A 26233-nucleotide genomic window follows, 5' to 3' on the forward strand; every position below is an offset into this window, starting at 1 on the left:
CATTGACCAACACATAGAATTGTTCTTCCAGGTCAACACGTCTGAACCTTCAGCTTTAGTTAGATGGGAAGCTTTTAAAGCTGATATCAGAGGGCAGATAATTAGTTATACCGGTTTTAAATCTAAACATTTCAAAAACAAAGTGCTGGCAGATGAAAGAGAAATTAAATCATTAGAAAGCAAAATCATAATTTAAAAAACTCGAGTGCTTGAACATGAACTGACCAAACTTAGAGCCCATTATAATGAACAGTCAGCTAAGAAGGCCCTAACAAATTTAAACAAACTAAAACTCATTCTGTGAGCAGGGAAAAGCAGGTCAGCTGTTTGCTATGAGAATTAAAATGTTACAAAATTAACCCTGCACCTGGTTTGCCCCACCCATCTCCTCACCTGAGGCTCATTTCCTCCGTCAGTCTTCCTCTACATATACCGGTTCATTTTCCCTTGACCTCTGCCAGATTGTCTCGTGTGTTTTCCTGCCAAACATTCCAGCATTCCTTCCTTCCTACCTACCTACCCACCTTCCTTCCTTCCTTCCTTCCTGTCTGATCCCTGAACACTGCCTGTTTACCCGGTCTTAGAGATTCTGCCTAGCCTCTGGATTATTCTGCCTGCCTGCCTGGTTTCCTGACTCCTGCTTGTCTCTCCGGTTTGAAACCTCTGCGTAGCCCTCTGGATTCAGTCTGCTTTGTCTGCCTGTTTCCAGAGCCCTTATTCAGCTCAGTTTTAATAAGGATAAACATGAAAAACTGACCGAAGGCAGTGAGAAATTCAGCAGAAATATGTTTTAATTCATCATGATCTTTCTTCATGAGAGACTGATACATGAAAGAACAGAGACAAAATGAAGAACTTCAGATATTTGACCAACATTTATTACAATGAAGCAGTTAAATTAGACCTAAAACAGAAACAGGTTTTCTTTTCTATCTGAGTAGAAACTGGAAAGATGTCATAACACAGGAGTCCCTGTTGGAGTCAGTCAGCTCATTTCCATAGAGACACTTTGCATCAGCAGCACCATGCTCCAGTGCTCTGGGAGACTTTATAGTCCTGACAGTTGAAGACTGGAGGACTGACAGCTTTTCCTTCATCACAACACAACACACATGAAAAACATGACTCTGATCTCCGTCCTCATCTGGACTCTCCTCTGCTGCTGCTTCACAGGTAAAGTCCAGAGAATCAAACTCCTCTATGAACATCCGTCCCTCTGAAATGAAGCCCACAAAACCAGGTTTCTGTCTCTGTGTCCTCAGAGTCCAGAGGACAGGTCACAGTGACTCAGTCGCCTGGAGCACTGAGCTCTGCTGTGGGAGGCTCCGCCAGGATCACCTGTAGGACCAGTCAGGATGTTTATGTGTCGAGCAACTACCATTACTTAGCCTGGTACCAACAGAGAGATGGAGAAAAACCTAAACTCCTTATTTACGCTGCTTCCACTCGAGCATCAGGGATTCCAGAACGTTTTACAGGAAGTGGATCAAACTCTGACTTCACTCTGACCATCAGTGGAGTCCAGACTGAAGATGCAGCAGTTTATTACTGTCAGAGTTTTCACTACATCAACAGTCAGAATGTGTTCACACAGTGAAAAAGCGTCGTACAAAAACCTCCCTCAGTCAGACTGAACAGAAACTGAACTGACTGCTGCAGTTCTCCTTGTTCAGGGTGAGACTCTCTTCTGAAAACTGGGCTTCAGGATGCAACCGGGTTCACCTCAGTGATGTTCTGCTGACTGAAACGAGCAGCGTTGACCTTCTTCCATCTGTTCTCCGTGTTAAAGAAATCATCCTCTTCTGTTTGGATTTCCAAGCTGGATTTGTCTCAATGACCTTCTCCTCTTTTTCATGTTTTCCAGGTTCATCAGGAGAAATCACCCTGACTCAGTCTCCTGGAGCTAAGTCTGTTAGTCCAGGTCAGACCGTCTCTATCAGCTGTAAAGCCAGTTCAAGTATCGGTAGCAACCTTAACTGGTACCTTCAGAAACCTGGAGAAACCACCAAACTCCTGATTTATTATGCTACAAACCGTCAGTCTGGAGTTCCAGAGCGTTTTAGTGGCAGTTATTCAAACACAGACTTCACTCTGACCATCAGTGGAGTTCAGACTGAAGATGCAGGAGTTTATTACTGTCAGCAGGGTTCCAGCCTCCCGTTCACACAGTGATACAACGTCGTACAAAAACCTCCTTCAGCTGAAGAGGAACTGATCTGAACCAACAGCTACTCTGAAACTAAACTGAAGAAGTTTTGCAGCAAAACAAATATTCCAAATGTGACACTCAAATATGAATCTTCACATAATTTAAAGTCAGTACTTGAAAGTGTTTCTTAAAGACATTTTTAATGTCGGACAGTTGAAGTCCTTTTTAATGAGGACAAGAATGAAAAACTGAAGACCTAAGGCAGTGAGATATCCAGCAGAAATATCACTGAATTCATGAACACAATTGTTATGTCCTGATGGCAAGGGGTATCTTAGGACAAACAAGAAATACTTGTAGGTATAATTATCAAATGAGGTATTTTAATAAGGTAGCTCAGGTCACCAAAAATAAATCCTGACACACCTAAGGATGATATCAGAAATAAGAGGAAACGATCCTCTCAAAAACAGGACGGTTAAGTAAGAACGATTAACTAATTCTAAAACACACAAAACTCTGACAACACAACGTCAGTTGCTGTCTCACTTCAAAGCCCACTGTCTAACACACGGTCAGCTTGCTGTTTGCCACTTCACTGGTGCTGCTGCCTCACTGGCAAGAGTGGAGAGAGAGAGCCACTTTCCCTCTGCTCTTCTTATCCTTATGGGTCCAGCTGAGGGCAATCCTGCAATTAGCAGACACTCACACACAGACACTCCCACACAGGCAGACCTACAAAGAGGTCCGTAACAACAATGATATTTCTTCATCAGGACTGATGCATGAAAGAAGAAATCCCTCATGAAAATGTATTTAGGTCTGAACTTCAACTAAATGTTTGAAATCATGAAATAAAACAGCTTCTCTTCAACCTTCCATTCCCATCTTGTTTCTGCCTGCTCTCAGAGACTTCTGCTAAACACAGTCAGGCCAGACGTCAGTGGTTCAGTTTCAACATATGATATTATCCATTAGTTTTGTTTTCTAATCAATAAAACTGTTCAGAAGAAAATCTGACTCTGACATGAATTACAATCCTGCAGCTCCGAAAATACTGAAGAAGGAATCTGATGGTGTCCAAGAAAAGACAAAAACCCCAGAGATAAATATGTCGTATGGAGTGTAGGGGACAGATAGGGTGCTTCTGAAAAACAAAAAAAAGGGGGGATAGGGTGAATGAAGTGTGAGAGAGAAGCGCCGGGTCAAAGTATTACACTGAATGCTGCTCAAATCTTGATGGGTCCAGTGGACGTAAAAAAAAACAAAGTGCTTTATGATTGAGGGGAGACCGTTGGAAGTGAACAAATAGAGCGAGGTGTTTAGTCCAGGTTGTGGTTCAGAGAGGAAATCGTGAAGTTAAAGTAAAGTTAAAACGTTAAAGGAAAATGGTGAATGAACAAAGAGGAACGCCTCCAGGCTCCTCCTAGTCTATATTTCTAGAACATGCACTTCCACACGAAGCAGCAGTCTGTAGCTCTGGTAGCTCTCAATATTTTTCACTAAATTTTACTTTATTTTTGTTGTATTTTTATTATTTTTTGTCAGTTACTGACAGATATTTCTGTGGGGAGAAGCGTTTACTCAAGAGAAGAGCTTCTTTCATGGAAAGTGGGCAAATCTGGAGGATACCACCCGATTCCAGCTGAGACAAAGAGGTGTTTTCTTGGTTGCCGTGCTGGTGCAAAGGTGAAGGCTAGAAAATGGAGAAATAAGCCCTTTCTACATTGATCGTCATGGGAAATGTTAACTCTCTGCCCAGCAAACGTGATGAGATGGAGATATTGGTGAAGACTCATGTGTTTTACTGAAACCTGGTTGGTTCCTGTGTGGAACTACCTGGCTTCACTCTCGTACGGATGGACAGAGACACTAAAGCTGGTGGAAAGAAGAAAGGAGGAGGACTGGCTTTATTACTGTCAAGGAGAAGATGTGCTGTCCAGATATTGAATTACTGGCAGTTGGTATGAGACCGTACTATGTACCAAGAGAATTCAGTCGTATCATTACAATACTGGTGCACATTCCAACCAAGGCAACTGCTGAAGTTCCATTAAAGTTTTCCAGGATACAGACTAAACTTGTATTAATATCTGGAGATTTCAACTCCTGCTGACTGGATAATGTTTTGTTTTTTCTTTTTTACATTTTTTCTTTTTCTTTTTATTTTGATGAGTTCCTGACTAGGTGAATTTCCCCTTGGGGATCAATAAAGTGGTATCTATCTATATCTATCTACCTAGTCAAGTGTGATCGGTGTGAGTGGCCAGTGGGAGTGAGTAACTGGTGTGTGTGTGGGCGTGGTCGTACAGTCTACTCAGTTGGCAGAGGAAAGTACACAGACACAGAAAGCTAAAAATAGTTCCCCCTCCCTTGTGCTTTTCCCAAGACTTAGCACTTTTTAAACTGATGTTAACTGATGTATAAGGAAAGAGAGGAGAGGGAAAAAAGTTCTAAGAGCAAGAGAGTATTGTGCCAACAGCCCTGATCAGAGCTAGTTATCCAGAATACTTGAAACAAACGACAGAAATTTCTAAAAAAATGGGAGAAGCCAACAAAAGGAATGACCTCTGCATGGCTCAAGGATAGAAAGTTTGATGTGGCAGTGGGAAGGCCAATCAAAGATCATAAAACAAAAGACAAAAGTAAGAAAAGACAAGCTAAAAGAGACTTGGAGATAAAAATTTTGAAAATGTTTTAAAAAGAAGGAGAAAACTACAGGAAATTCTTGAAGGAAGGTTTAACTAAGTAAAAGAAAAACAAAATAAGTGTTAGAAAAACCCCAAGCAGGAGCCAGCAGGGGTGAATCCATCCCTGGCTGGGGTCGTCAACTTTTCAGGTGAACATGCAAAGAAAAATTCCACATTTGCAACTGGATGAGTTGCAAGGAAAGAGAAAGGCAAAGTGTCAGGCTTCAGTCGTGATGACCAAGGAAACTCAAGCAGTAATGGTGCAGCCGTCCTGGCGGTGGAGGCACAGAATGTTATGCCAACCCAGCCACTGACACAACCACCAGCTTTTGGAGCTCCCTAAGCTCAGCCACCACTGGTGGTCAATGTGTATCAGCAACCACCTGACATGCAACGTCCTGGCAATCATTATCAGGGGTCGTATCAACCTCAGAGGATGTATAGAGGAGGTGGATGTGGTGGTGGTCGCACAAAGGGGTGTTGGAATTGTGGTGAAGATGGACATATTGCTGATGGATGCCAACACCCTTGAACTGGTGGAGACTTTCAGTACAGCCATGGCCAGCTTCAGTGAGGTGGAGCTGTAGGCCTGGTAAACCCATGGGGCCCAATCAAGGCTAGTAGGGCTGCCCAGAGAATCCTAATGGGGAGGGTCAGTTCCCAACTGTTACCATGGGGACTGATGAAGAACCAATGCTGCAGATTCAAATAGAAGGCAAGCAGACCCCCCTGATGGTAGACACTGGAGCAACTTACACCTGTGTAAGTCCAAAGTATGCCACTCACCTCCCCATGTCTGAAAAATTTGTTGAGATTGTAGGATTCTCGGGAATAAAGCAGCTAATTCCAATGACCGCTCCAGTGAAAACTGTCACAAATAATTCAAAAATCTAAGTTCCTATATTAGTGTCGAGCCAAACCCCAATCAATTTATTAGGAAGAGATGCATTGCATAAATTAAGAAGTGAAATTTGGTGCTCTCCTTTGGGAGTTTATGGTGACAAAGTCGGCCTGGACGATCAGATGTTGGTGAGAAAACAAACTGAAAGGGCTAAAGTTTATTGGTAGTTCTGTCTCTGACTACATTGTAAGTACAGCTGATGTGAATAAAGAGATTCCCCATCTGACACCTGTGTCCAGACAACCTTATTTCCTATTTCCCACATCTTTCCACCACAACAGGAGAAAACAACCTTTGTTGGAAAGCAACACCACAAGTCACATGGCAACAAAGAAATGAGAAAATGAATTAAACCAACTTCTTCTAATCATTGAAAAAGAGAAGAACTGGTCAAAGAGCAAAGCTAAAATATTCAACGCTCTTTATTCAAGCCGTCATAACAGTGTGTCAGTCAGTAACACTGTCAGTAACACAGGAGTCCCTGTTGGAGTCAGTCAGCTCATTTCCATAGAGACACTTTGCATCAGCAGCACCATGCTCCAGTGCTCTGGGAGACTTTATAGTCCTGACAGTTGAAGACTGGAGGACTGACAGCTTTTCCTTCATCACAACACAACACACATGAAAAACATGACTCTGATCTCCGTCCTCATCTGGACTCTCCTCTGCTGCTGCTTCACAGGTAAAGTCCAGAGAATCAAACTCCTCTATGAACATCCGTCCCTCTGAAATGAAGCCCACAAAACCAGGTTTCTGTCTCTGTGTCCTCAGAGTCCAGAGGACAGGTCACAGTGACTCAGTCGCCTGGAGCACTGAGCTCTGCTGTGGGAGGCTCCGCCAGGATCACCTGTAGGACCAGTCAGAATGTTCATGGCTCAAACCACTTAGCCTGGTACCAACAGAGAGATGGAGAAAAACCTAAACTCCTTATTTACTATGCTTCCACTCGAGCATCAGGGATTCCAACTCGTTTTACAGGAAGTGGATCAAACTCTGACTTCACTCTGACCATCAGTGGAGTCCAGACTGAAGATGCAGCAGTTTATTACTGTCAGAGTTTGCACAACATCAACAGTCAGTGGGTGTTCACACAGTGATACAGCGTCGTACAAAAACCTCGGTCAGCTGAAGAGGAACTGATCTGAACCAACAGCTGCTCTGAAACACAAACACTAGAGGTCTGACTGAGACATATTCTCATGTTGAAAAGTCTGCTGTGTTAGAGAAACTATTTATTTAATTTAGTACGAAAGTATGAAAAGAGTATGAAAGATTTCCTCATTTCAAAATTCACAGAGCAACGAAATAAAAAACTCTGACTTGACATCAAAAGTTATTATACTTCTCATAGTTTTAATCTTTATATATAATAAAAACATTTAATGAACACAAAGAAAGCCGCACAAATGATGAACACAACTTCTGCACTCATATTGATGTTACAAAATCACCATCAAACACAGTCAACATCCCTGAGAGCTAATCCAGAACTGACACGAGTCACTGTGAGTTTCATGGACCGGCTGTTTCTATTCAGACGTCAGCAGTCGGACAGCAGACATTTAACGCTTTCACAAGAAAACACACTGAAGACAAACTGCTGATCAGAGCGTCTTTATTGTCATGAAATATGGAACACGTCAGCGTTACGAGAAGCAAAAAGCTCAATGAAAAGATATAAAAGCAAAGTTAAAGAGAAACAGAGACAGAGAGTTCCAAAGTGAGAGCAGAGTTACTGGATGTCTCTGTATGCTGATGATACCAAACTTTATATATCTGATCCAGAGATGAGGCAGATTTCAATCCTTCAACATGAAACAATCAAATCTGACTCAATCATTTCATCTACAGGGTTCATTTAGGAGAAGAGATGAATCAGGTTTTATTTCAGGTCACTCAGAAAGTTTGACCATCTGTTGATGTTCGAAAAACTCCAGATGGACACAGAATTTATTTGATGAACAGATCTTTATTTTCTGAAATAGTGACATTACAAATGTTACAGAAAACTAGAAAACATATCTGAGAGAAAGACAGAAAATGAGAAAGAGACGAAGATGGCGTTACATGGAGCAGAATGAAACCAGCAGCAGAGACCAGCTCGGTTGGATCCAGACTAGGAACACTGGCCTTTACTCAGAGTCTCTGAGACCGCAGCCTGGGAGCCCTGGGTGGCCTCGCAGGTCACAGAGTCCAGGCTGGTCCACTGGTCTTTAGTGAGACTCAGGGTGCTGGTCCAGCTGTAGAGGCCGTCCTTCCCCAGCACCCCCCGGCTCTGGTCCCCGCTGCTGCTGCTGATGCTGCCGCCCCGCCCCACCTTCCAGGACAGGGTCCAGCCTGAGGGGAAGCCCTTGTCGGCCAGGCACATGAGCGTGGCCTTCCCGTTGTCTTTTTCCAGCTCCTTCCTGGAGGGGGGCAGCACCCTCAGGGTGGGACGGGTGTCACCTAGAAGACACCAATCAGATTAGAGGACGGGGAGCGGACAGCTGTCAATCAAACAGCAGACACTTGGACACCTTGACTGTGTGAGAGCTGATTTAGTCCCTGAAGGAGTTTCTGTCAGATGGTTTTTCTGCTCCACCGGTCACTGACTCACACATTGTTTCACTTCCCTTTAAGAAGCCTCTCATGCACATCAGCACAGAGACAATCATCAGACAGTTTGAGCTGAAATATATCAAAGTACACTGGAAACACAAAAGATGATTTTACATTTCAACAGCTGCATTTTACCCTCGTCTATATCGCACTATTTCATGGAGACTTTTCTAAAAGACAAAAACTGTTTTTTTAGGAATCTCTTCAAAGTCCTGGTTGGTTTATGATGAAACACATTTAGGGATAAAACTATTAAAGCACAACAGTTAATCAGATCTACTGTGAAAAGCTCCAATATCACATAAAAACAGACGGCTGAATTTAAAAGTCAGACATAAACAAAGAGAAGCCAGCGACTTCAGAAAAGTTCAGTCACACTGTTCAGAATAACTTTAACTGAACAGCACAAAAGTTTCAGAGGGAAAGATGTTGCTGATTGTTGCTGTTTAATCTTTGCTGCTGCTCAGATTGTTCACATTTCACTAATTAACCGCAACAAGAAAAGAAAAGTTCAGAGAATCTGCTTCAAGTTCAGCTTCAGGGTCAAAGAGGAGAAACCAAGAAGAAAATAGAGATTTGAAAGAGTTTTAGATCAGACAAAGGGAAATTTACATCCTCTACAAATGTTCAGACACAGAAAAGGAGACCTGAACACACAAAACATTATTAATATTGAAGCAGAAACTTACTTCCAACATCCAGTCTGGTTCCTCCACCAAAAGTCCACCACAGTGATACAAACTCATTGAGCCGTCGTACAAAAACCTCTGACTGTACAGAGACACGGCTCTCTGAGTCTGACTGACTGAACTAAAACTACAAACTCTGAAGATGCTGCTTTACTTCACATTTCTGAAATAAGGATTCATCCTCTGCTTTAATATTTGATTTTCACAATTTATTCACAGAAAAATTACTTTTTACAATCATGCAAAAATGAAGTTGGTTCCAAAATAATCCTGAAAAAGCATCTTCTGTTCTTTACATGTTAAATATGAAGGAAGTAAAAAGAGAAGCAGCTGCTGAATTAAAACAGTTCATAAAGATTTGACTTACTTCCAACATCCAGTCTGGTTCCTCCACCGAACGTGTACCACAGTGATACAAACTCATTGAGCCGTCGTACAAAAACCTCTGACTGTACAGAGACACGGCTCTCTGAGTCTGAAACAAACAAACTCAACTAAATTCACCTCCAATATTTTGGCTGCCTGCCTGAGAAAGACTGAAATTCAATATGACACATTTCTGTTTCTTTACATCGGAAAGACTTTTGTAGAATTTATAATATGTGATAGAATTGGAAACAGTAACAGACCAAAAGTTGGATATCACCACAGTAGACACATCCAGTATCCTGAACAAAGAAATGCTCATAAATGATAGAAAAGACTTTTGCTGCAAAGAATAGAACATTTTTCTGATGTGAATGACTGAATGTCACCAGAACGTAAAGATCCTAAAACAAACAGTAAATCTGTCTAAAAAGGACGACAGAATATGTTGAAGTGTGCATTAAATGAAAGCTTTCAAATCTTTAATGTCAGCATAAACAAACACAAACACTCTGATCAAACTAGATTATATTGAGGGGAATCATGTTGATGTCATCATAAAACAGGCTGAAACATTTCAAACCTTCTGTGTCCTCCACAACAATCAGCCATGACATCATGACCTCCTGACCCCACATGGATGGAGGACCTAAAGTTTCCCAGCAGGACATTGTCCAAAGCATCACACTGTCTGCACCAGCTGGTCTTCTTCCCACAATGCATCTTGGTGTGATGTCTTCCTCAGGTAGTGCTGCACACACACACACACACACACACACACACACACACACACACACACACACACACACACACACACACACACAATGTCAAAGAAAACCTGATCCATCAGACCGGACCACCTTGTTCCATGGCCCCGTGGTCCGGTTCTGATGCTCATACGTCCATTGTAGGAGGTTCTGGTGGTGGACTGGGGTCAGCATGGACACCCTGACCGGTCTGCAGCTCCACCACAAACTGTGATGGTCTGTGTGTTCCCACAGCTTTCTGTCAGAACCAGCATGAACTTCTTCAACAGGTCTTCTGTTGGATCAGACCACACGGTCCATCAATGGGTCCTGATCCAGGACCATGTGGTTCAGTGGTTTTCCTTTCCTGGAACACCTTGGTAGGTCCTGGCTGCTGCAGAGAGGAACCTCCCACAGAGCTGCAGTTTGGTTCTCATCAAAGTCTCTCGAGTTACTGAAAGAAAAATAAATAAATAAATAAAAATGAATAATAAATAATAATTATAATTAAATAAAAATAATTAAATAAACAAACCATATTTTTTTTGACAAAACTTCTTAAAAATAAGAACCAACAAATTGTGATGATCAGATTGATCCAAGTCCCTGTTGGAGTCAGTCAGCTCATTTCCATAGAGACACTTTGCATCAGCAGCACCATGCTCCAGTGCTCTGGGAGACTTTATAGTCCTGACAGTTGAAGACTTGAGGACTGACAGCTTTTCCTTCATCACAACACAACACACATGAAAAACATGACTCTGATCTCCGTCCTCATCTGGACTCTCCTCTGCTGCTGCTTCACAGGTAAAGTCCAGAGAATCAAACTCCTCTATGAACATCCGTCCCTCTGAAATGAAGCCCACAAAACCAGGTTTCTGTCTCTGTGTCCTCAGAGTCCAGAGGACAGGTCACAGTGACTCAGCCAGGAGCACTGAGCTCTGCTGTGGGAGGCTCCGCCAGGATCACCTGTAGGACCAGTCAGGATGTTTTTGTTTACAACAACAAGTACCACCGTTTAGCCTGGTACCAACAGAGAGATGGAGAAAAACCTAAACTCCTTATTTATGATGCTTCCACTCGAGTATCAGGGATTCCAGAACGTTTTACAGGAAGTGGATCAAACTCTGACTTCACTCTGACCATCAGTGGAGTCCAGACTGAAGATGCAGCAGTTTATTACTGTCAGAGTTTTCACTACATCAACAGTCAGTATGTGTTCACACAGTGAAAAAGCGTCGTACAAAAACCTCCCTCAGTCAGACTGAACAGAAACTGAACTGACTGCTGCAGCTGGAAGATACTGCAGAGACTGATACAGTTCACTGAGGACACACACACACACACACACACACACACACACTCTTCATATTATTTCCCTCCTTCCATCTCTTTGGAAATTCATCTCCATCAGGCCTCATTAATCCAACTCATCATAAAATCAGCCTGTTTGCTGATGACTCCCTGTTATATATCACAGAATCCTCGTCTCCTCTTCATCAAGAGATTCATCAGATCAGAGGTTAAAGCTGGATTTCTGCTTTCTTCCTCCTGTCCTGTTTGTTAAAATCCACATTTTGATGAAGAGGTCCACTGTGATTGGACATCAGGAGTCCTGATGGAAACATCATGATGTGTTGAGGACAGCTACACTTCACTGACTCTGTGTGTTTGCATATGTGTCCTGCCTCTCTGCTGCAGCCGTTAAGAGACCAGTGTTGATCAGTGTCTGTCCAGGCCTTTCAGAGACACCCACACGCCGGCAGCACCATGATGATGTCACTGACTCTACTGCTGGCCACCCTGGGGCTCCTTGTTCAGGGTGAGACTCTCTTCTGAAAACTGGGCTTCAGGATGCAACCGGGTTCACCTCAGTGATGTCCTGCTGACTGAAACGAGCAGCGTTGACCTTCTTCCATCTGTTCTCCGTGTTAAAGAAATCATCCTCTTCTGTTTGGATGTCCATCATCTTTGTCCAAGCTGGATTTGTCTCAATGACCTTCTCCTCTTTTTCATGTTTTCCAGGTTCATCAGGAGAAATCACCCTGACTCAGTCTCCTGGAGCTAAGTCTGTTAGTCCAGGTCAGACCGTCTCTATCAGCTGTAAAGCCAGTTCAAGTATCGGTAGCTACCTTCACTGGTACCTTCAGAAACCTGGAGAAACCCCAAAACTCCTGATTTATTGGGCTACAACCCGTCAGTCTGGAGTTCCAGAGCGTTTTAGTGGCAGTTATTCAAACACAGACTTCACTCTGACCATCAGTGGAGTTCAGACTGAAGATGCAGGAGTTTATTACTGTGGACAAAGTGGCCACAGCTTCCCGTTCACACAGTGATACAACGTCGTACAAAAACCTCCGTCAGCTAAAGAGGAACTGATCTGAACCAACAGCTGCTCTGAAACACAGTCCGCCAGAGAATACCTTTTACAATTTTATATTCTGTGGTGCCTTTTTTTGGATTAATTTAATTTGCTATACATCAATACAATCCTTAGATTCCAATTTTTAATAAAGTTTATTGACCTTTGTCCATATTAACTAAATAAGTTGTTACAAAATGCAATAAACCACAAAAAAAATCTTTTTTTTAAACACATATTATTACAAATATAAAAATGACATCTGTATTCCTAAAAATTGTAAAAGTACAAAAGTTGCACAAAATCCTTTCAAACCACAGCAAATTAATTTTGTGTGTTCATTGCTTAATTTGTGAGGTACACTAATTTTATAAACTGTACAAAACACAAAAATAAAATGAACATTCTGAACAATATACAAGAAGATGACATGTTCATTAAAATAAACTGTTCATAAGAATGCAATCCAGTGTTGATGTGTGGTTGGTACTTCTGAGCATAAATGTCTTCAAATAAGACAATTTTCATCCATGAAAAGTACAATTAATAAAAATAAATGAAAATCGTTTTATTGAGTTCAACATCATCAACACTGCACACATTGTGTTAGAAGTTTTCAGCATGACAGTAATATATGAATTCTTCATATTTTCCATGAAATTCTTTCTGTTGTATATTAGTAGTATATTATTTTTCAATACATTCCACATCAAATCAAATCAAATCAGATTTATTTGTATAATGTCAAATCATAACAAAGTTACATCAAGGCACTTTACATATAGAGCACGTCTAGACCAAACTCTTTATAAATTTATTTAAAGAGACCCAACAGATCCCCGATGAGCAGGAAAAACTTCCTTTAAGAGGCAGAAACCTCAAGCAGAACCAGGCTGGGGGGGGTTCAGCCATCTGCCTCGACTGGTTGGGTTGAGAGTGGGAGAGAGAGAGAGAGAGAGAGAGAGAGAGAGACAGGCATTGGAGGGGGGGGGGGGGTGTAGGCAGGAACATGTAGCTGCATGAAGTTCATGGAGTTGAGCTGTAATACAGAATTCATGCTATATGGGACCAGCAGGTGTTGCAGGAACATGGGATGGAGATGAGTCACCACCTGCAGGATGAGGACAGGGAGAGAGAGGAGAGGAACTGGGAGAGACAGAGACTTTGGCAGAACATGGTTAGTAAATGCAGTATAAATGCTTAGAACTGGGTGAAACTGTTTTTTTTAAGAAGGATGGTTCTTATCAGCGCATGCAAGGAGGAAGGGAGAGAGAAAGAGGGAGAGAGAGAGAGAGAGAGAGAGAGAGAGAGAGAGAGAGAAGCTCAGTCTTTCCCCCAGCAGCCTCGGCCTACAGCAGCATACCTAAAGAGTAGAGGACTTTAGTAATTTTCAACACCAGGCTTAAAACTTTCCTGTATGACAGAGCTGATAGTTAAAAAGTTAAAGCGTCCGCCCCCCGGACCGATGCTGGGAGTTGGTTCCATAGAAGAGGAGCCTGATAACTGAACCATCTGCCTCCAGATTTACTCTTTCAGACTCTAGGAACCACAAGTAAACCTCCATCTAGAGAGCGGAGTGGCCTGCTAGGACAGTAAGGAACTATGAGCTCTCTGAGATATGATGAAGTTTGGCCATTAAGAGCTTTATATGTTAAAAGAAGGATTTTGAATTCTACTCTATATTTTACTGGCAGCCAATGAAGAGCAGCTAACAGGAGAGATGTGATCTCTTTTCCTAGTTCCTGTTAATATTCGTGCAGCCGCGTTCTGAATTAACTTAAGGCGTTTCAGAGATTTGTTTGGACATCCAGATAGTAATGAGTTACAGTAGTCCAGCCTAGAAGTTACAAATGCATGGACTAGTTTTTCTGCATCATCCTGAGAAAGGATGTTTCTGATTTTCCTCATGTTTCTCAGGTGGAAGAAAGCTGCCCGACTAACTTGTTTTATGTGAGGGACAAAGGACATGTCCTGGTCAAAAATTACTCCAACGTTTCTTACAGTGGAGCTGGAAGCCAAAGTGATGCCGTCCAAACTGATGAGATGATTAGATAGTATTTTTCTGAGGTGCTTAGGACCTGTTCTGTTTTGTCAGAGTTGAGAAGTAAAACATTTTCAGTCATCCAGACTTTTATGTCTTCAAGACATGCCTGCAGTCTGACTATCTGAGTGACTTCATGGCTTCATTGATAGGTACAGCTGAGTATCGTCTGCGTAGCAGTGGAAGTTGATGCTGTGTTTCCTGATAATGTTGCCTAGAGGAAGCAGATAAAGCGTAAAGAGGATTGGTCCAAGTACCGAACCCTGCGGGACTCCATGACTGACTACAGTACATGAGGAGGAGCTGTTGTTTACATGAACAAACTGATGTCTATCTGATAAGTAGGATTTGAACCACTTTAGTGCAGTTCCTTTAATTCCAATTTCATGTTCCAGTCTCTGTAGTAAAATATTATGATCTATGGTGTCGAATGCAGCACTAAGATCTAGAAGGAGAAGTATGGAGGCTGATCCATTGTCTGAGGCCATTAGAATGTCATTGGAGACTTTAACCAGCTGTTTCTGTGCTATGATGGGCTCTAAATCCTGACTGAAACTCTTCAAACAAACTGTTCCCATCCAGATGCTCGTGTAGTTGTTTTGCTACAGCTTTCTCAATGATTTTAGAAATAAATGGAAGGTTCGATATGGGTCTATAGTTTGCCAAAACATCTGGATCAAGATTAGGCTTTTTAAGCTGGGGTTTGATGACCGCAGTCTTAAGTGCCTGAGGTACATAACCCAGAAATAAAGTCAGATTAATCAAATCTAGAATGAACGGCTCAATTACATAAAAGATCTCTTTAAAGAGGCTAGTTGGTACTGGGTCTAATAGACAGGTTGACGGTCTGGATGATGAAACTATAGAAGCTAGCTCTGAGAGATTTAGAGGTGAGAATGATTCCAGATGTAAAAGAGGCGTCGCAGCTGATTCAGCAATTGCTGTATTCAGTAGGAGATTTTTATCTAACGTAGGCAAGAGCTGATAAATTCTTTCTCTGATCGTGAGAATTTTGTCTGAAAAAAAAAACTAATAAAATCATTACTGCTTAGAGCTAAGGGGATCACTGGTTCAACTGAGCTATGGCTCTCTGTCAGCCTGGCTACAGTGCTGAAGAGAAACCTGGGGTTGTTCTTGTTTTCTTCTATGAGTGCTGAGTAATATGAACTTCTAGCACTGCGGAGAGCTTTTTTATACGTTTTTAGGCTCTGTGAGACTCTTCTGACTTACTGGAACGCCAGTTTCTTTCTAATTTCCTTGATGTCTGCTTTAAGGCACAGATTTGGTAACTATACCAGGGAGCCATCCTCCTCAGATTGAATACTTTCTTTTTGAGAGGGGCGGCATTATCAAGATTCGAACGCAGTGTGGCCATAGTGCTAGTCACAAGGTCATCAACCTGCGTATGGGAGAAATCCTCATTTAAATTTAGATATGGCATTGTTCCTGGTCTGCAGGGGTCAGGACCGACCAAAACTGGTCCAAGGAAGGAACAGTACTGAACCACAGACTCTATGAACACATGAACACAATCTCTGTGGTTCCATTTACTGGGAAATATTGACTGGTCTCAACTTTAATTAGCTCAACACAACACAGCATTTTGTCACAAAAATATTAACTTTGTTGGTCTGTAAGTTCTGACCTGAAACCGCTGAGACCACATGATCTGACTGAGACAAAGAAAGACAGAAACAATAGAAATAACTCAGAAAAAAATCAGAGTTGAGTCCATCTTGTTGGAGCTTCACTTTACCATCAGATTCCACATATTCAACACTCTTGATTGAAGCCGTCATAACAGTGTGTCAGTCAGTAACACTGTCAGTAACACAGGAGTCCCTGTTGGAGTCAGTCAGCTCATTTCCATAGAGACACTTTGCATCAGCAGCACCATGCTCCAGTGCTCTGGGAGACTTTATAGTCCTGACAGTTGAAGACTGGAGGACTGACAGCTTTTCCTTCATCACAACACAACACACATGAAAAACATGACTCTGATCTCCGTCCTCATCTGGACTCTCCTCTGCTGCTGCTTCACAGGTAAAGTCCAGAGAATCAAACTCCTCTATGAACATCCGTCCCTCTGAAATGAAGCCCACAAAACCAGGTTTCTGTCTCTGTGTCCTCAGAGTCCAGAGGACAGGTCACAGTGACTCAGCCTGGAGCACTGAGCTCTGCTGTGGGAGGCTCCGCCAGGATCACCTGTAGGACCAGTCAGAATGTTTATGTTGACAGCAGCAACAACCACCGTTTAGCCTGGTACCAACAGAGAGATGGAGAAAAACCTAAACTCCTTATTTACTTAGCTTCCACTCGAGCATCAGGGATTCCAACTCGTTTTACAGGAAGTGGATCAAACTCTGACTTCACTCTGACCATCAGTGGAGTCCAGACTGAAGATGCAGCAGTTTATTACTGTCAGAGTTATCACTACATCAACAGTCAGGATGTGTTCACACAGTGAAAAAGCGTCGTACAAAAACCTGCCTCAGTCAGACTGAACAGAAACTGAACTGACTGCTGCAGCTGGAAGATACTGCAGAGACTGATACAGTTCACTGAGGACACACACACACACACACACACACACACCAGAGTTGAACTATTAAATCCTAAAATATAGATGAATATGTTTGTCAGATGTAAATATTGTTGGAAAATTAAATAACACAGAACACAAAGCAGACCTACAACCCATTTATTTACAGCGGCTGCTCACAACAATCCAAAGAGTGGAGGCAAGGCAAGTTTATTTGTGTGGCACAATTCGACAACAAGGTTATTTACAGAGACATTAAAACATGCATGATTAAAGTTTGAACAGAGAAGAAAGAAAAGAGAAAAAGAGATAAGAACAAAAGATAAAATCAGATAAAATCAGTAATTAAAATATGATCAGATTTTAAAACTCAGCTAAGTAGCAGTAGATTCTGAGCTTTATTCAAACTCAGCTAAAAATAGTTGTCTTCAACCTGGATTTAAATACACTGAGTGTTTCAGCTGATCTGAGGCTTTCTGGGAGTTTGTTCCAGACATGTGGAGCGTAGAAGCTGAAAGCAGCTTCTCCATGTCTGGTTCTGACTCTGGGGACTGATAAAGAAACCGGATCCAGATGACCTGAGGGGTCTGGAAGGTTCATCCTGGGTCAGAAGGTCACTGATGTATTCTGGTCCTAGAACATTCAGACTTTTACAGACCAGCATCAGAACTTTAAAGTCTGTCCTCTGATGGACAGGCAGACAGTGTAAAGACCTCAGAGCTGGGCTGATGAAGTCCACTTTTTTGGTCTTAGTGAGGACTCCAGCAGCAGAGTTCTGAATGAACGAGTGAAGAACCAAACAATGCTATCAAACATTAACATTTATAGTGAAGTCACTAGATTCTAAGTTCAAAAACAAAATCGCTCCCGAAGGAGGAAAATAATGCTACGCTAAAAGGGGCCTAACGGGGAAAACAGAAAATACTCCGTAAGGAGAAAAAACCCCGGCGAGACAAAACAAAAAACACTCACGCTTCTAAGCGGAGGATAAATGGTAAATTGATGTAAAGTTACAGGAACTCTAAATCACTCGCAAGGAGGAGAACACAAAGTCTATAAACATTAAACTATCGAAAGTTATCTACAAAAAAAAAAAAAAAAAAAAAAAAAAAATCACTCATTCAGAGGAAAAGCTAAAGCTATAAAAGGACTAAACTAGGATATGAAAATTACAACTTAAATTCACTCTTTCGAGGACCAAAGACTTACACAAAAGGATCGAGGGCGAAGGCAAGGACGTAATGCTGGTGTGGGACGAGAAACAACGACACACTGGCACAAGACAAAGGGGAGACAGACTATTTGAGCTGTGGGGGAAATGGGGAACAGCTGGAGACAATCAGTAATCATGAGGGCACACAGGATACATGACGAAGGGCAAGTGTTCTGAAACGAGATGAGAGTTAGGCATTTCAAAATAAAACAGGAAATGACGAGACACAATAAAGCCCAGACGAGACAACCTCACCACGGTGTGACATTCTCTCTGGCTCCAAAGACAATTACCTCAGTTTTGTTTTTGTTTAGCTGGAGAAAGTTGTGGCACATCCAGTCATTCATCGCCTCAATGAATTTACTAAGAACCTGTACAGGACCTCGGTCTCCTGGAGACATTGTAATATATATCTGCATGTCATCTGCATAGCTATGGTAGTTTATTTTACTGTTCTTTATAATCTGTGCCAGTGGGAGCTTGTAAATGTTGAACAGAAGAGGTCCCAGGATGGAACCTTGGGGAACTCCACATGGGATTCTTGTCTGTTCAGATGTAAAGTTACCTATTGACACAAAGTGCTTCCTGTTCTCTGAGTTTGTTTTAACCAGTTTAGTCCAGTGCTGTGGTGCTGTCTGAAACCTGACTGGAAGGCATCATAGCAGTTATTTTGTGTTAAAATGTAATTAAGCTGTGGAAAACCCACTTTACAGAGACTTTTCCAGTTTCATAGACTTCAGCTCGCCGTGCCCTGCCTGTGATACGTCCTCCCACTTCCAGGAGACATGATTTACTTTGTGGCTTTGCACCGACAGACAGACAGTTCCAGGGAGGATTATCACTCCATGATTTATTATAATGCACAGAGTCTGCTTTCTTGGTCGTGTTATCTGTGCTCCTTAGCTGTGGTGACTATTACAACATTCACATCATGGTGGAGACCAAAGGAGATGAAGTCAGAGCTGATAATAAGGCCAACAGTGACGTCAGAAATGATCATGTGTGCAAGTGAATCTACAAAAAGAATCTGAGAGAAAACGGTTCAACCTCAGCTCATTTCCATAGAGACACTTTGCATCAGCAGCACCATGCTCCAGTGCTCTGGGAGACTTTATAGTCCTGACAGTTGAAGACTGGAGGACTGACAGCTTTTCCTTCATCACAACACAACACACATGAAAAACATGACTCTGATCTCCGTCCTCATCTGGACTCTCCTCTGCTGCTGCTTCACAGGTAAAGTCCAGAGAATCAAACTCCTCTATGAACATCCGTCCCTCTGAAATGAAGCCCACAAAACCAGGTTTCTGTCTCTGTGTCCTCAGAGTCCAGAGGACAGGTCACAGTGACTCAGTCGCCTGGAGCACTGAGCTCTGCTGTGGGAGGCTCCGCCAGGATCACCTGTAGGACCAGTCAGAATGTTTATGTTTACAACAACTACCACCGTTTAGCCTGGTACCAACAGAGAGATGGAGAAAAACCTAAACTCCTTATTCACTCTGCTTCCACTCGAGTATCAGGGATTCCAGAACGTTTTACAGGAAGTGGATCAAACTCTGACTTCACTCTGACCATCAGTGGAGTCCAGACTGAAGATGCAGCAGTTTATTACTGTCAGAGTTTTCACTACATCAACAGTCAGTATGTGTTCACACAGTGAAAAAGTGTCGTACAAAAACCTCCCTCAGTCAGACTGAACAGAAACTGAACTGACTGCTGCAGCTGGAAGATACTGCAGAGACTGATACAGTTCACTGAGGACACACACACACACACACACACACACTCTTCATATTATTTCCCTCCTTCCATCTCTTTGGAAATTCATCTCCATCAGGCCTCATTAATCCAACTCATCATAAAATCAGCCTGTTTGCTGATGACTCCCTGTTATATATCACAGAATCCTCGTCTCCTCTTCATCAATAGATTCATCAGATCAGAGGTTAAAGCTGGATTTCTGCTTTCTTCCTCCTGTCCTGTTTGTTAAAATCCACATTTTGATGAAGAGGTCCACTGTGATTGGACATCAGGAGTCCTGATGGAAACATCATGATGTGTTGAGGACAGCTACAACTACTACAGGTCTAAAGTTCTCCCTCCAATCGCCAACTCAGATCACTCAACTGTGTACCTTATGCCTACTTATAAATCAGTTTTAAAGTCCAGTGAGCCCCAACTCAAAACTGTTCTGAGATGGACTGAGGATAGTACAGAGACTCTGTGTGGATTCTTCCTCAGCAGCGATTGGAGCATCTTCCACAGCTTAGATCTAGAAGAAGCCACAAAAACCATCACTGATTATATCAACTTTGGTGTGGATAATGTCGTGGAAAAAAAAGAAATCCTATATTTCCAAGGAAACTAACTCATGTATTAATGAAAATAGTTAGTTTTTAAAAGCAAAGGCCGAGCAGCTCTCGTGGTGGCTCAGAGAGAGCTCAATCACATGCTGAGGAAATCAAAGGACCAACACCACACGGACATGGAACACAGCTTTAAGGAAATGGACAACAGAAGATTATGGGACTGTATGAGAAGCATCGCTAACATGTCCCCCTGCACAAAGCGGATGATAACACTGGATGACTCAACAAGAGCAAATGAACTGAACGACTTCTTTCTAAGATTTGAGGAACAGGATTTTTATTCTATAGGGAGAGAGATCCCAGATTCTCTGGTCCCTCTGGAGAATGTTAACGCCACATTACACCGCAGCAGGGGCAAGCTGTTTTCAGTAAAGTTGGCAAAAGGAAATCACCAGGTCCTGATGGCCTGCTGCCTACTTGATTAAAAGTTGCGCAGCCGAGTCAGCTGCTTCCTGGTGCCCCTTTTTTCAGAGGTCCTTTTACAGCCACACAGTGCCTGACCTGTGGAAAAAATCAGTTCTTGTACCAGTTCCACAGATCTCAGCCCTGCGGTTGATAACGACTACAGGCCAATCTCATTGACTTCAGTTGTAATGAAATGTTTTGAATTATTGTTGATACGTCCAATCTGACATTGCCAGTTGTGTCGGCCCCTTACAGTTCGCTTACAGACGAGGTCGTGGTACAGAGGATGCAGTTATCACTGTCACCCACTTGATCAACAAACATCTTGATCATACAGAAACTGATTAAAATGAAGGTTGACAGTTTAATCATCCAATGGTTTTATTCTTTCTTTACTAACAGATCACAACAAGTCAGGGTAAACAGCTCGCTGTCAGCCACGAGGCGGTGTAGCACGGGCGTGCCCCAGGGCTGCGTCAGCTCCCCTGTTCTTTTTACACTGTACACTGATGTATGCAGGAGTTCACATCCTAACAACCATGTCATCAAATTTTCAGATACCATCATCCAAAGTCAGCTAGATGTAAATTCCTGCCCCTCTGTGTACCGCAGTGAGAGAGCCTCCTTCAAAACCTGGTGTGATAACAACTTCTTGGTGTTAAACACTAAAAAGACAAAGGAAATGACTTTTGACCTCAGGGAAATCACAGCTCATGACCCGGTAATCATTAACGACTGCGTCATTGAACAAGTGTCTTCCTATAAATTTATTTCCTTATGGTGTGCAATATTCTATCGTGGAGTAATCATGTGGACTTCCTCTGTACCAGACTTGCTCAGAGGCTACACTTCCTCAGAAGGATGCGGCTGTTCGGTGCCAGAACTGAGGTTATGTTAACATTCTCCAACGCTGTGTTAGCCGGTATTATAAGATATGGCATGGCAGTATGGTTCGGCTCCCTTCAGAGAACGGCGTCCATAGCAATGAAAATAATAAGCAAACAGGATAACGCCCGGCCCCTCCAGGCAAAATATGAGGGAGCTGTTGTTAAGGGAGCGGATAAGACCTTGAGTGACCCCTCTCATGCTCTTCTTCAGGGATATGAGTTGTTGCCTTCAGAAAGGCGCTACAGAGCCAGCAGGTGTAGGAGCAACCGCTTTAAAATGTCCTTCATTCCCACCTCCATTCTACTCCTAAATAAACTTTGATCTACGTATTTTATCCAGGTTTTAAAGTCCTGTGTTTTGATCCATGTATTTAACGGTTTCTTTATTAAGGGTATGTGCAATATTTTTGGGCGCACTGTATTTTAATTTGCACTTGTGGCACCTTATGGAATGATGTCTATGTCAAATGGTGGGACTACTGTATGCATGTATGTATCTGTATGATTGCTGGCAGCAAGATGCACTGTACAGCCCAAAACAAATTTCCCTCGCAGGACAATAAAGTTTATCTTATCTTATTTATTCCATGGCTCATTAACAACGTCACTTCACATTCACAAGCACAGAGGTCACTGAACCAAATCCCATTAAGGAAGCAGATTTTTAGATTTAAATATCGAATGGGAATTCTTCAATCTTTAGAAATTTTCGAAATGTTTCTCACCAAAGACTTTACATCAAAGTGATAAATAATAAATGATACAAAAAAAACAAAAAAACAACAGTAAATACATTTAGATGGTAGCTGTGAAGGAAAATTTAAATAAAACCAAATTTAGCAAAACTTTGAACCATCCAAATTATTTAACTGCAAAAAATTCACCTTGAAAAATCAAAAAGATAAATATTTTGGTGACTTTTCTTTTTCTGATCATGTAAATCTGTGTAGATGATAACTTCACATTCACATCAAGGTGGAGACCAAAGGAGATGAAGTCAGAGCTGATAATAAGGCCAACAGTGACGTCAGAAATGATCATGTGTGCAAGTGAATCTACAAAAAGAATCTGAGAGAAAACGGTTCAACCTCAGCTCATTTCCATAGAGACACTTTGCATCAGCAGCACCATGCTCCAGTGCTCTGGGAGACTTTATAGTCCTGACAGTTGAAGACTGGAGGACTGACAGCTTTTCCTTCATCACAACACAACACACATGAAAAACATGACTCTGATCTCCGTCCTCATCTGGACTCTCCTCTGCTGCTGCTTCACAGGTAAAGTCCAGAGAATCAAACTCCTCTATGAACATCCGTCCCTCTGAAATGAAGCCCACAAAACCAGGTTTCTGTCTCTGTGTCCTCAGAGTCCAGAGGACAGGTCACAGTGACTCAGCCTGGAGCACTGAGCTCTGCTGTGGGAGGCTCCGCCAGGATCACCTGTAGGACCAGTCAGAATGTTTATGTTTACAGCGGCAACCATTACTTAGCCTGGTACCAACAGAGAGATGGAGAAAAACCTAAACTCCTTATTTACTTAGCTTCTCGTCGAGCATCAGGGATTCCAGAACGTTTTACAGGAAGTGGATCAAACTCTGACTTCACTCTGACCATCAGTGGAGTCCAGACTGAAGATGCAGCAGTTTATTACTGTCAGAGTTTTCATGTCATCAACAGTCAGTATGTGTTCACACAGTGAAAAAGTGTCGTACAAAAACCTCCCTCAGTCAGACTGAACAGAAACTGAACTGACTGCTGCAGCTGGAAGATACTGCAGAGACTGATACAGTTCACTGAGGACACACACACACACACACACATACACACACACTCTTCATATTATTTCCCTCCTTCCATCTCTTTGGAAATTCATCTCCATCAGGCCTCATTAATCCAACTCATCATAAAATCAGCCTGTTTGCTGATGACTCCCTGTTATATATCACAGAATCCTTGTCTCCTCTTCATCAATAGATTCATCAGATCAGAGGTTAAAGCTGGATTTCTGCTTTCTTCCTCCTGTCCTGTTTATTAAAATCCACATTTTGATGAAGAGGTCCACTGTGATTGGACATCAGGAGTCCTGATGGAAACATCATGATGTGTTGAGGACAGCTACACTTCACTGACTCTGTGTGTTTGCATATGTGTCCTGCCTCTCTGCTGCAGCCGTTAAGAGACCAGTGTTGATCAGTGTCTGTCCAGGCCTTTCAGAGACACCCACACGCCGGCAGCACCATGATGATGTCACTGACTCTACTGCTGGCCACCCTGGGGCTCCTTGTTCAGGGTGAGACTCTCTTCTGAAAACTGGGCTTCAGGATGCAACCGGGTTCACCTCAGTGATGTTCTGCTGACTGAAACGAGCAGCGTTGACCTTCTTCCATCTGTTCTCCGTGTTAAAGAAATCATCCTCTTCTATTTGGATGTCCATCATCTTTGTCCAAGCTGGATTTGTCTCAATGACCTTCTCTTTTTCATGTTTTCCAGGTTCATCAGGAGAAATCACCCTGACTCAGTCTCCTGGAGCTAAGTCTGTTAGTCCAGGTCAGACCGTCTCTATCAGCTGTAAAGCCAGTTCAAGTGTCAGTAGCTACCTTCACTGGTACCTTCAGAAACCTGGAGAAACCCCCAAACGTCTTATCAGATATGCTTCAACCCGTCAGTCTGGAGTTCCAGAGCGTTTTAGTGGCAGTTTTTCAAACACAGACTTCACTCTGACCATCAGTGGAGTTCAGACTGAAGATGCAGGAGTTTATTACTGTCAACAAAGTAGCAGCTTCCCGTTCACACAGTGATACAACGTCGTACAAAAACCTCCGTCAGCTGAAGAGGAACTGATCTGAACCAGTTCACTGAGGACACACACACACACACACACACACACACACACTGACTGATCAGAGTTGAACTATTAAATCCTAAAAGATAGATGAATATGTTTTGTCAGATGTGGAAGTTTTCTTCCTTCAACGTTTCCACTCTGAATGAAATCAGCTGTTTCTTTTAATAGCTGCTGATGTTCAGTGAGTCCATCATCCAATCAGACATGGAAAAAAGTTTCTTTCAGCCAAAACATCAGTCACCTCAACCTGACTGTCAGGAGATCAATGTTTTGGTCATTTTTCTTTAGAACATGAACATGAAATCATGGCCAGTGATTCCCTCTGTGGCACCAAAACAAAGAAGTCGAGCTCATTGATTGAACCTCCGGACAGGGCAGGTGTTAAAGAGAAGACCTGCTTAAAGATCTCACTACTGTTTTCAGTTATACACCGTTTTGAGATCACTGCTGTAGAGACATTTGTGTGCACTGAACTCGTTCTCTCAAAGAAAACACAGGAAAGATCAGACAGGCCCACATCAGACACAGTAACCTTTGAGATGCTCAGAGTCTGAGAGATAAGTAGGTCAAGAGTGTGTCCTCTGTTGTGCGTGGCCTCTGTTACATGCTGAGTCAGCCCAAAGTTGTCCAGAGTGTTACTCAGGTCTTTAGTCTTTCTGTCCTGAGAGTTGTCCACATGGATGTTAAAGTCACCAACAATAATTATACGGTCAAAGTGAACACAGATCAGAGACAGCAGTTCACTGAGGTCATCAAAAACGTCTGCACAGCATTTTGGGGGTCTGTAAACATTCAGAAACAGGACTCTGGATGAGGCCTTCAGCTGGATAGTTATATATTCAAAAGACTGAAAGTCCTGACATTGAAATGATTCATTCAATAAGACTGCGACCCCTCCTCCTCTCCTGCTCTCTCTGGCCTGACTGATAAAACTATAACCAGGAGGGGTCGACTCCATGAGAACAGCAGCACTCTTATTTTGGTCGAACCAAGTTTCAGTTAAGAACATAAAATCCAGCGTGTGCTCAGTGATGAAATCAGTAATTAAAAATGTTTTCTCAGCTAAAGACCCAACATTTAATAAAGCCAACTGAAGTGTTTTAGAGATATTATTTGCCCCCTCGTGATTGGGAGCAGTCTGTGGAACACAAGGTATGTTTACTTTATTTAAAGGTCTTTCTGTGTTTTGACTGGGCCACATTTCTCCTTCTGTCACCTAAAAGTACAGAAATTTTAAAACCTTCTAATAAACAGGGTCCCAGCTTGTCCTAGGAAAAGTCACGACTGCCATAATCCTCGTAGCCTGGACCCTCCACTCATCACACAGCAGACTGCGGAGACAGAACATGATGGAGGTGTGGAGGGACAGGAGGGGACCATTTGCCTTAAAAAGATGCCTACGTTCCCAAAAAATGCACTGAGCGGTCAGCA

At 42.5% G+C, this 26233-nt stretch overlaps 5 gene segments (V, D, J or C); 3 read left to right on the plus strand and 2 right to left on the minus strand.

Moving 5' to 3' along the window:
* LOC115051211 (Ig kappa chain V-III region MOPC 63-like) overlaps positions 1-26233 on the minus strand; it is a 172782-nt gene that overhangs the window by 67552 nt on the left and 78997 nt on the right.
* On the minus strand, positions 7690-9508 carry LOC115051237 (Ig kappa-b4 chain C region-like). The segment is given in 2 exon segments: positions 7690-8185; positions 9395-9508. A coding segment is annotated over 1 exon segment (252 nt).
* LOC115051217 (Ig kappa chain V region 3381-like) lies at positions 10895-11370 on the plus strand. The segment is given in 2 exon segments: positions 10895-10946; positions 11036-11370. Coding segments are annotated over 2 exon segments (387 nt in total).
* Positions 11776-12483, plus strand: LOC115051218 (immunoglobulin kappa variable 6D-21-like). The segment is given in 2 exon segments: positions 11776-11961; positions 12165-12483. Coding segments are annotated over 2 exon segments (363 nt in total).
* Positions 24049-24755, plus strand: LOC115051225 (immunoglobulin kappa variable 6D-21-like). The segment is given in 2 exon segments: positions 24049-24247; positions 24448-24755. Coding segments are annotated over 2 exon segments (360 nt in total).

This window comes from Echeneis naucrates, chromosome 11, assembly GCF_900963305.1.
Source record: "Echeneis naucrates chromosome 11, fEcheNa1.1, whole genome shotgun sequence".
NCBI classification, from domain to species: Eukaryota; Metazoa; Chordata; class Actinopteri; order Carangiformes; family Echeneidae; genus Echeneis; species Echeneis naucrates.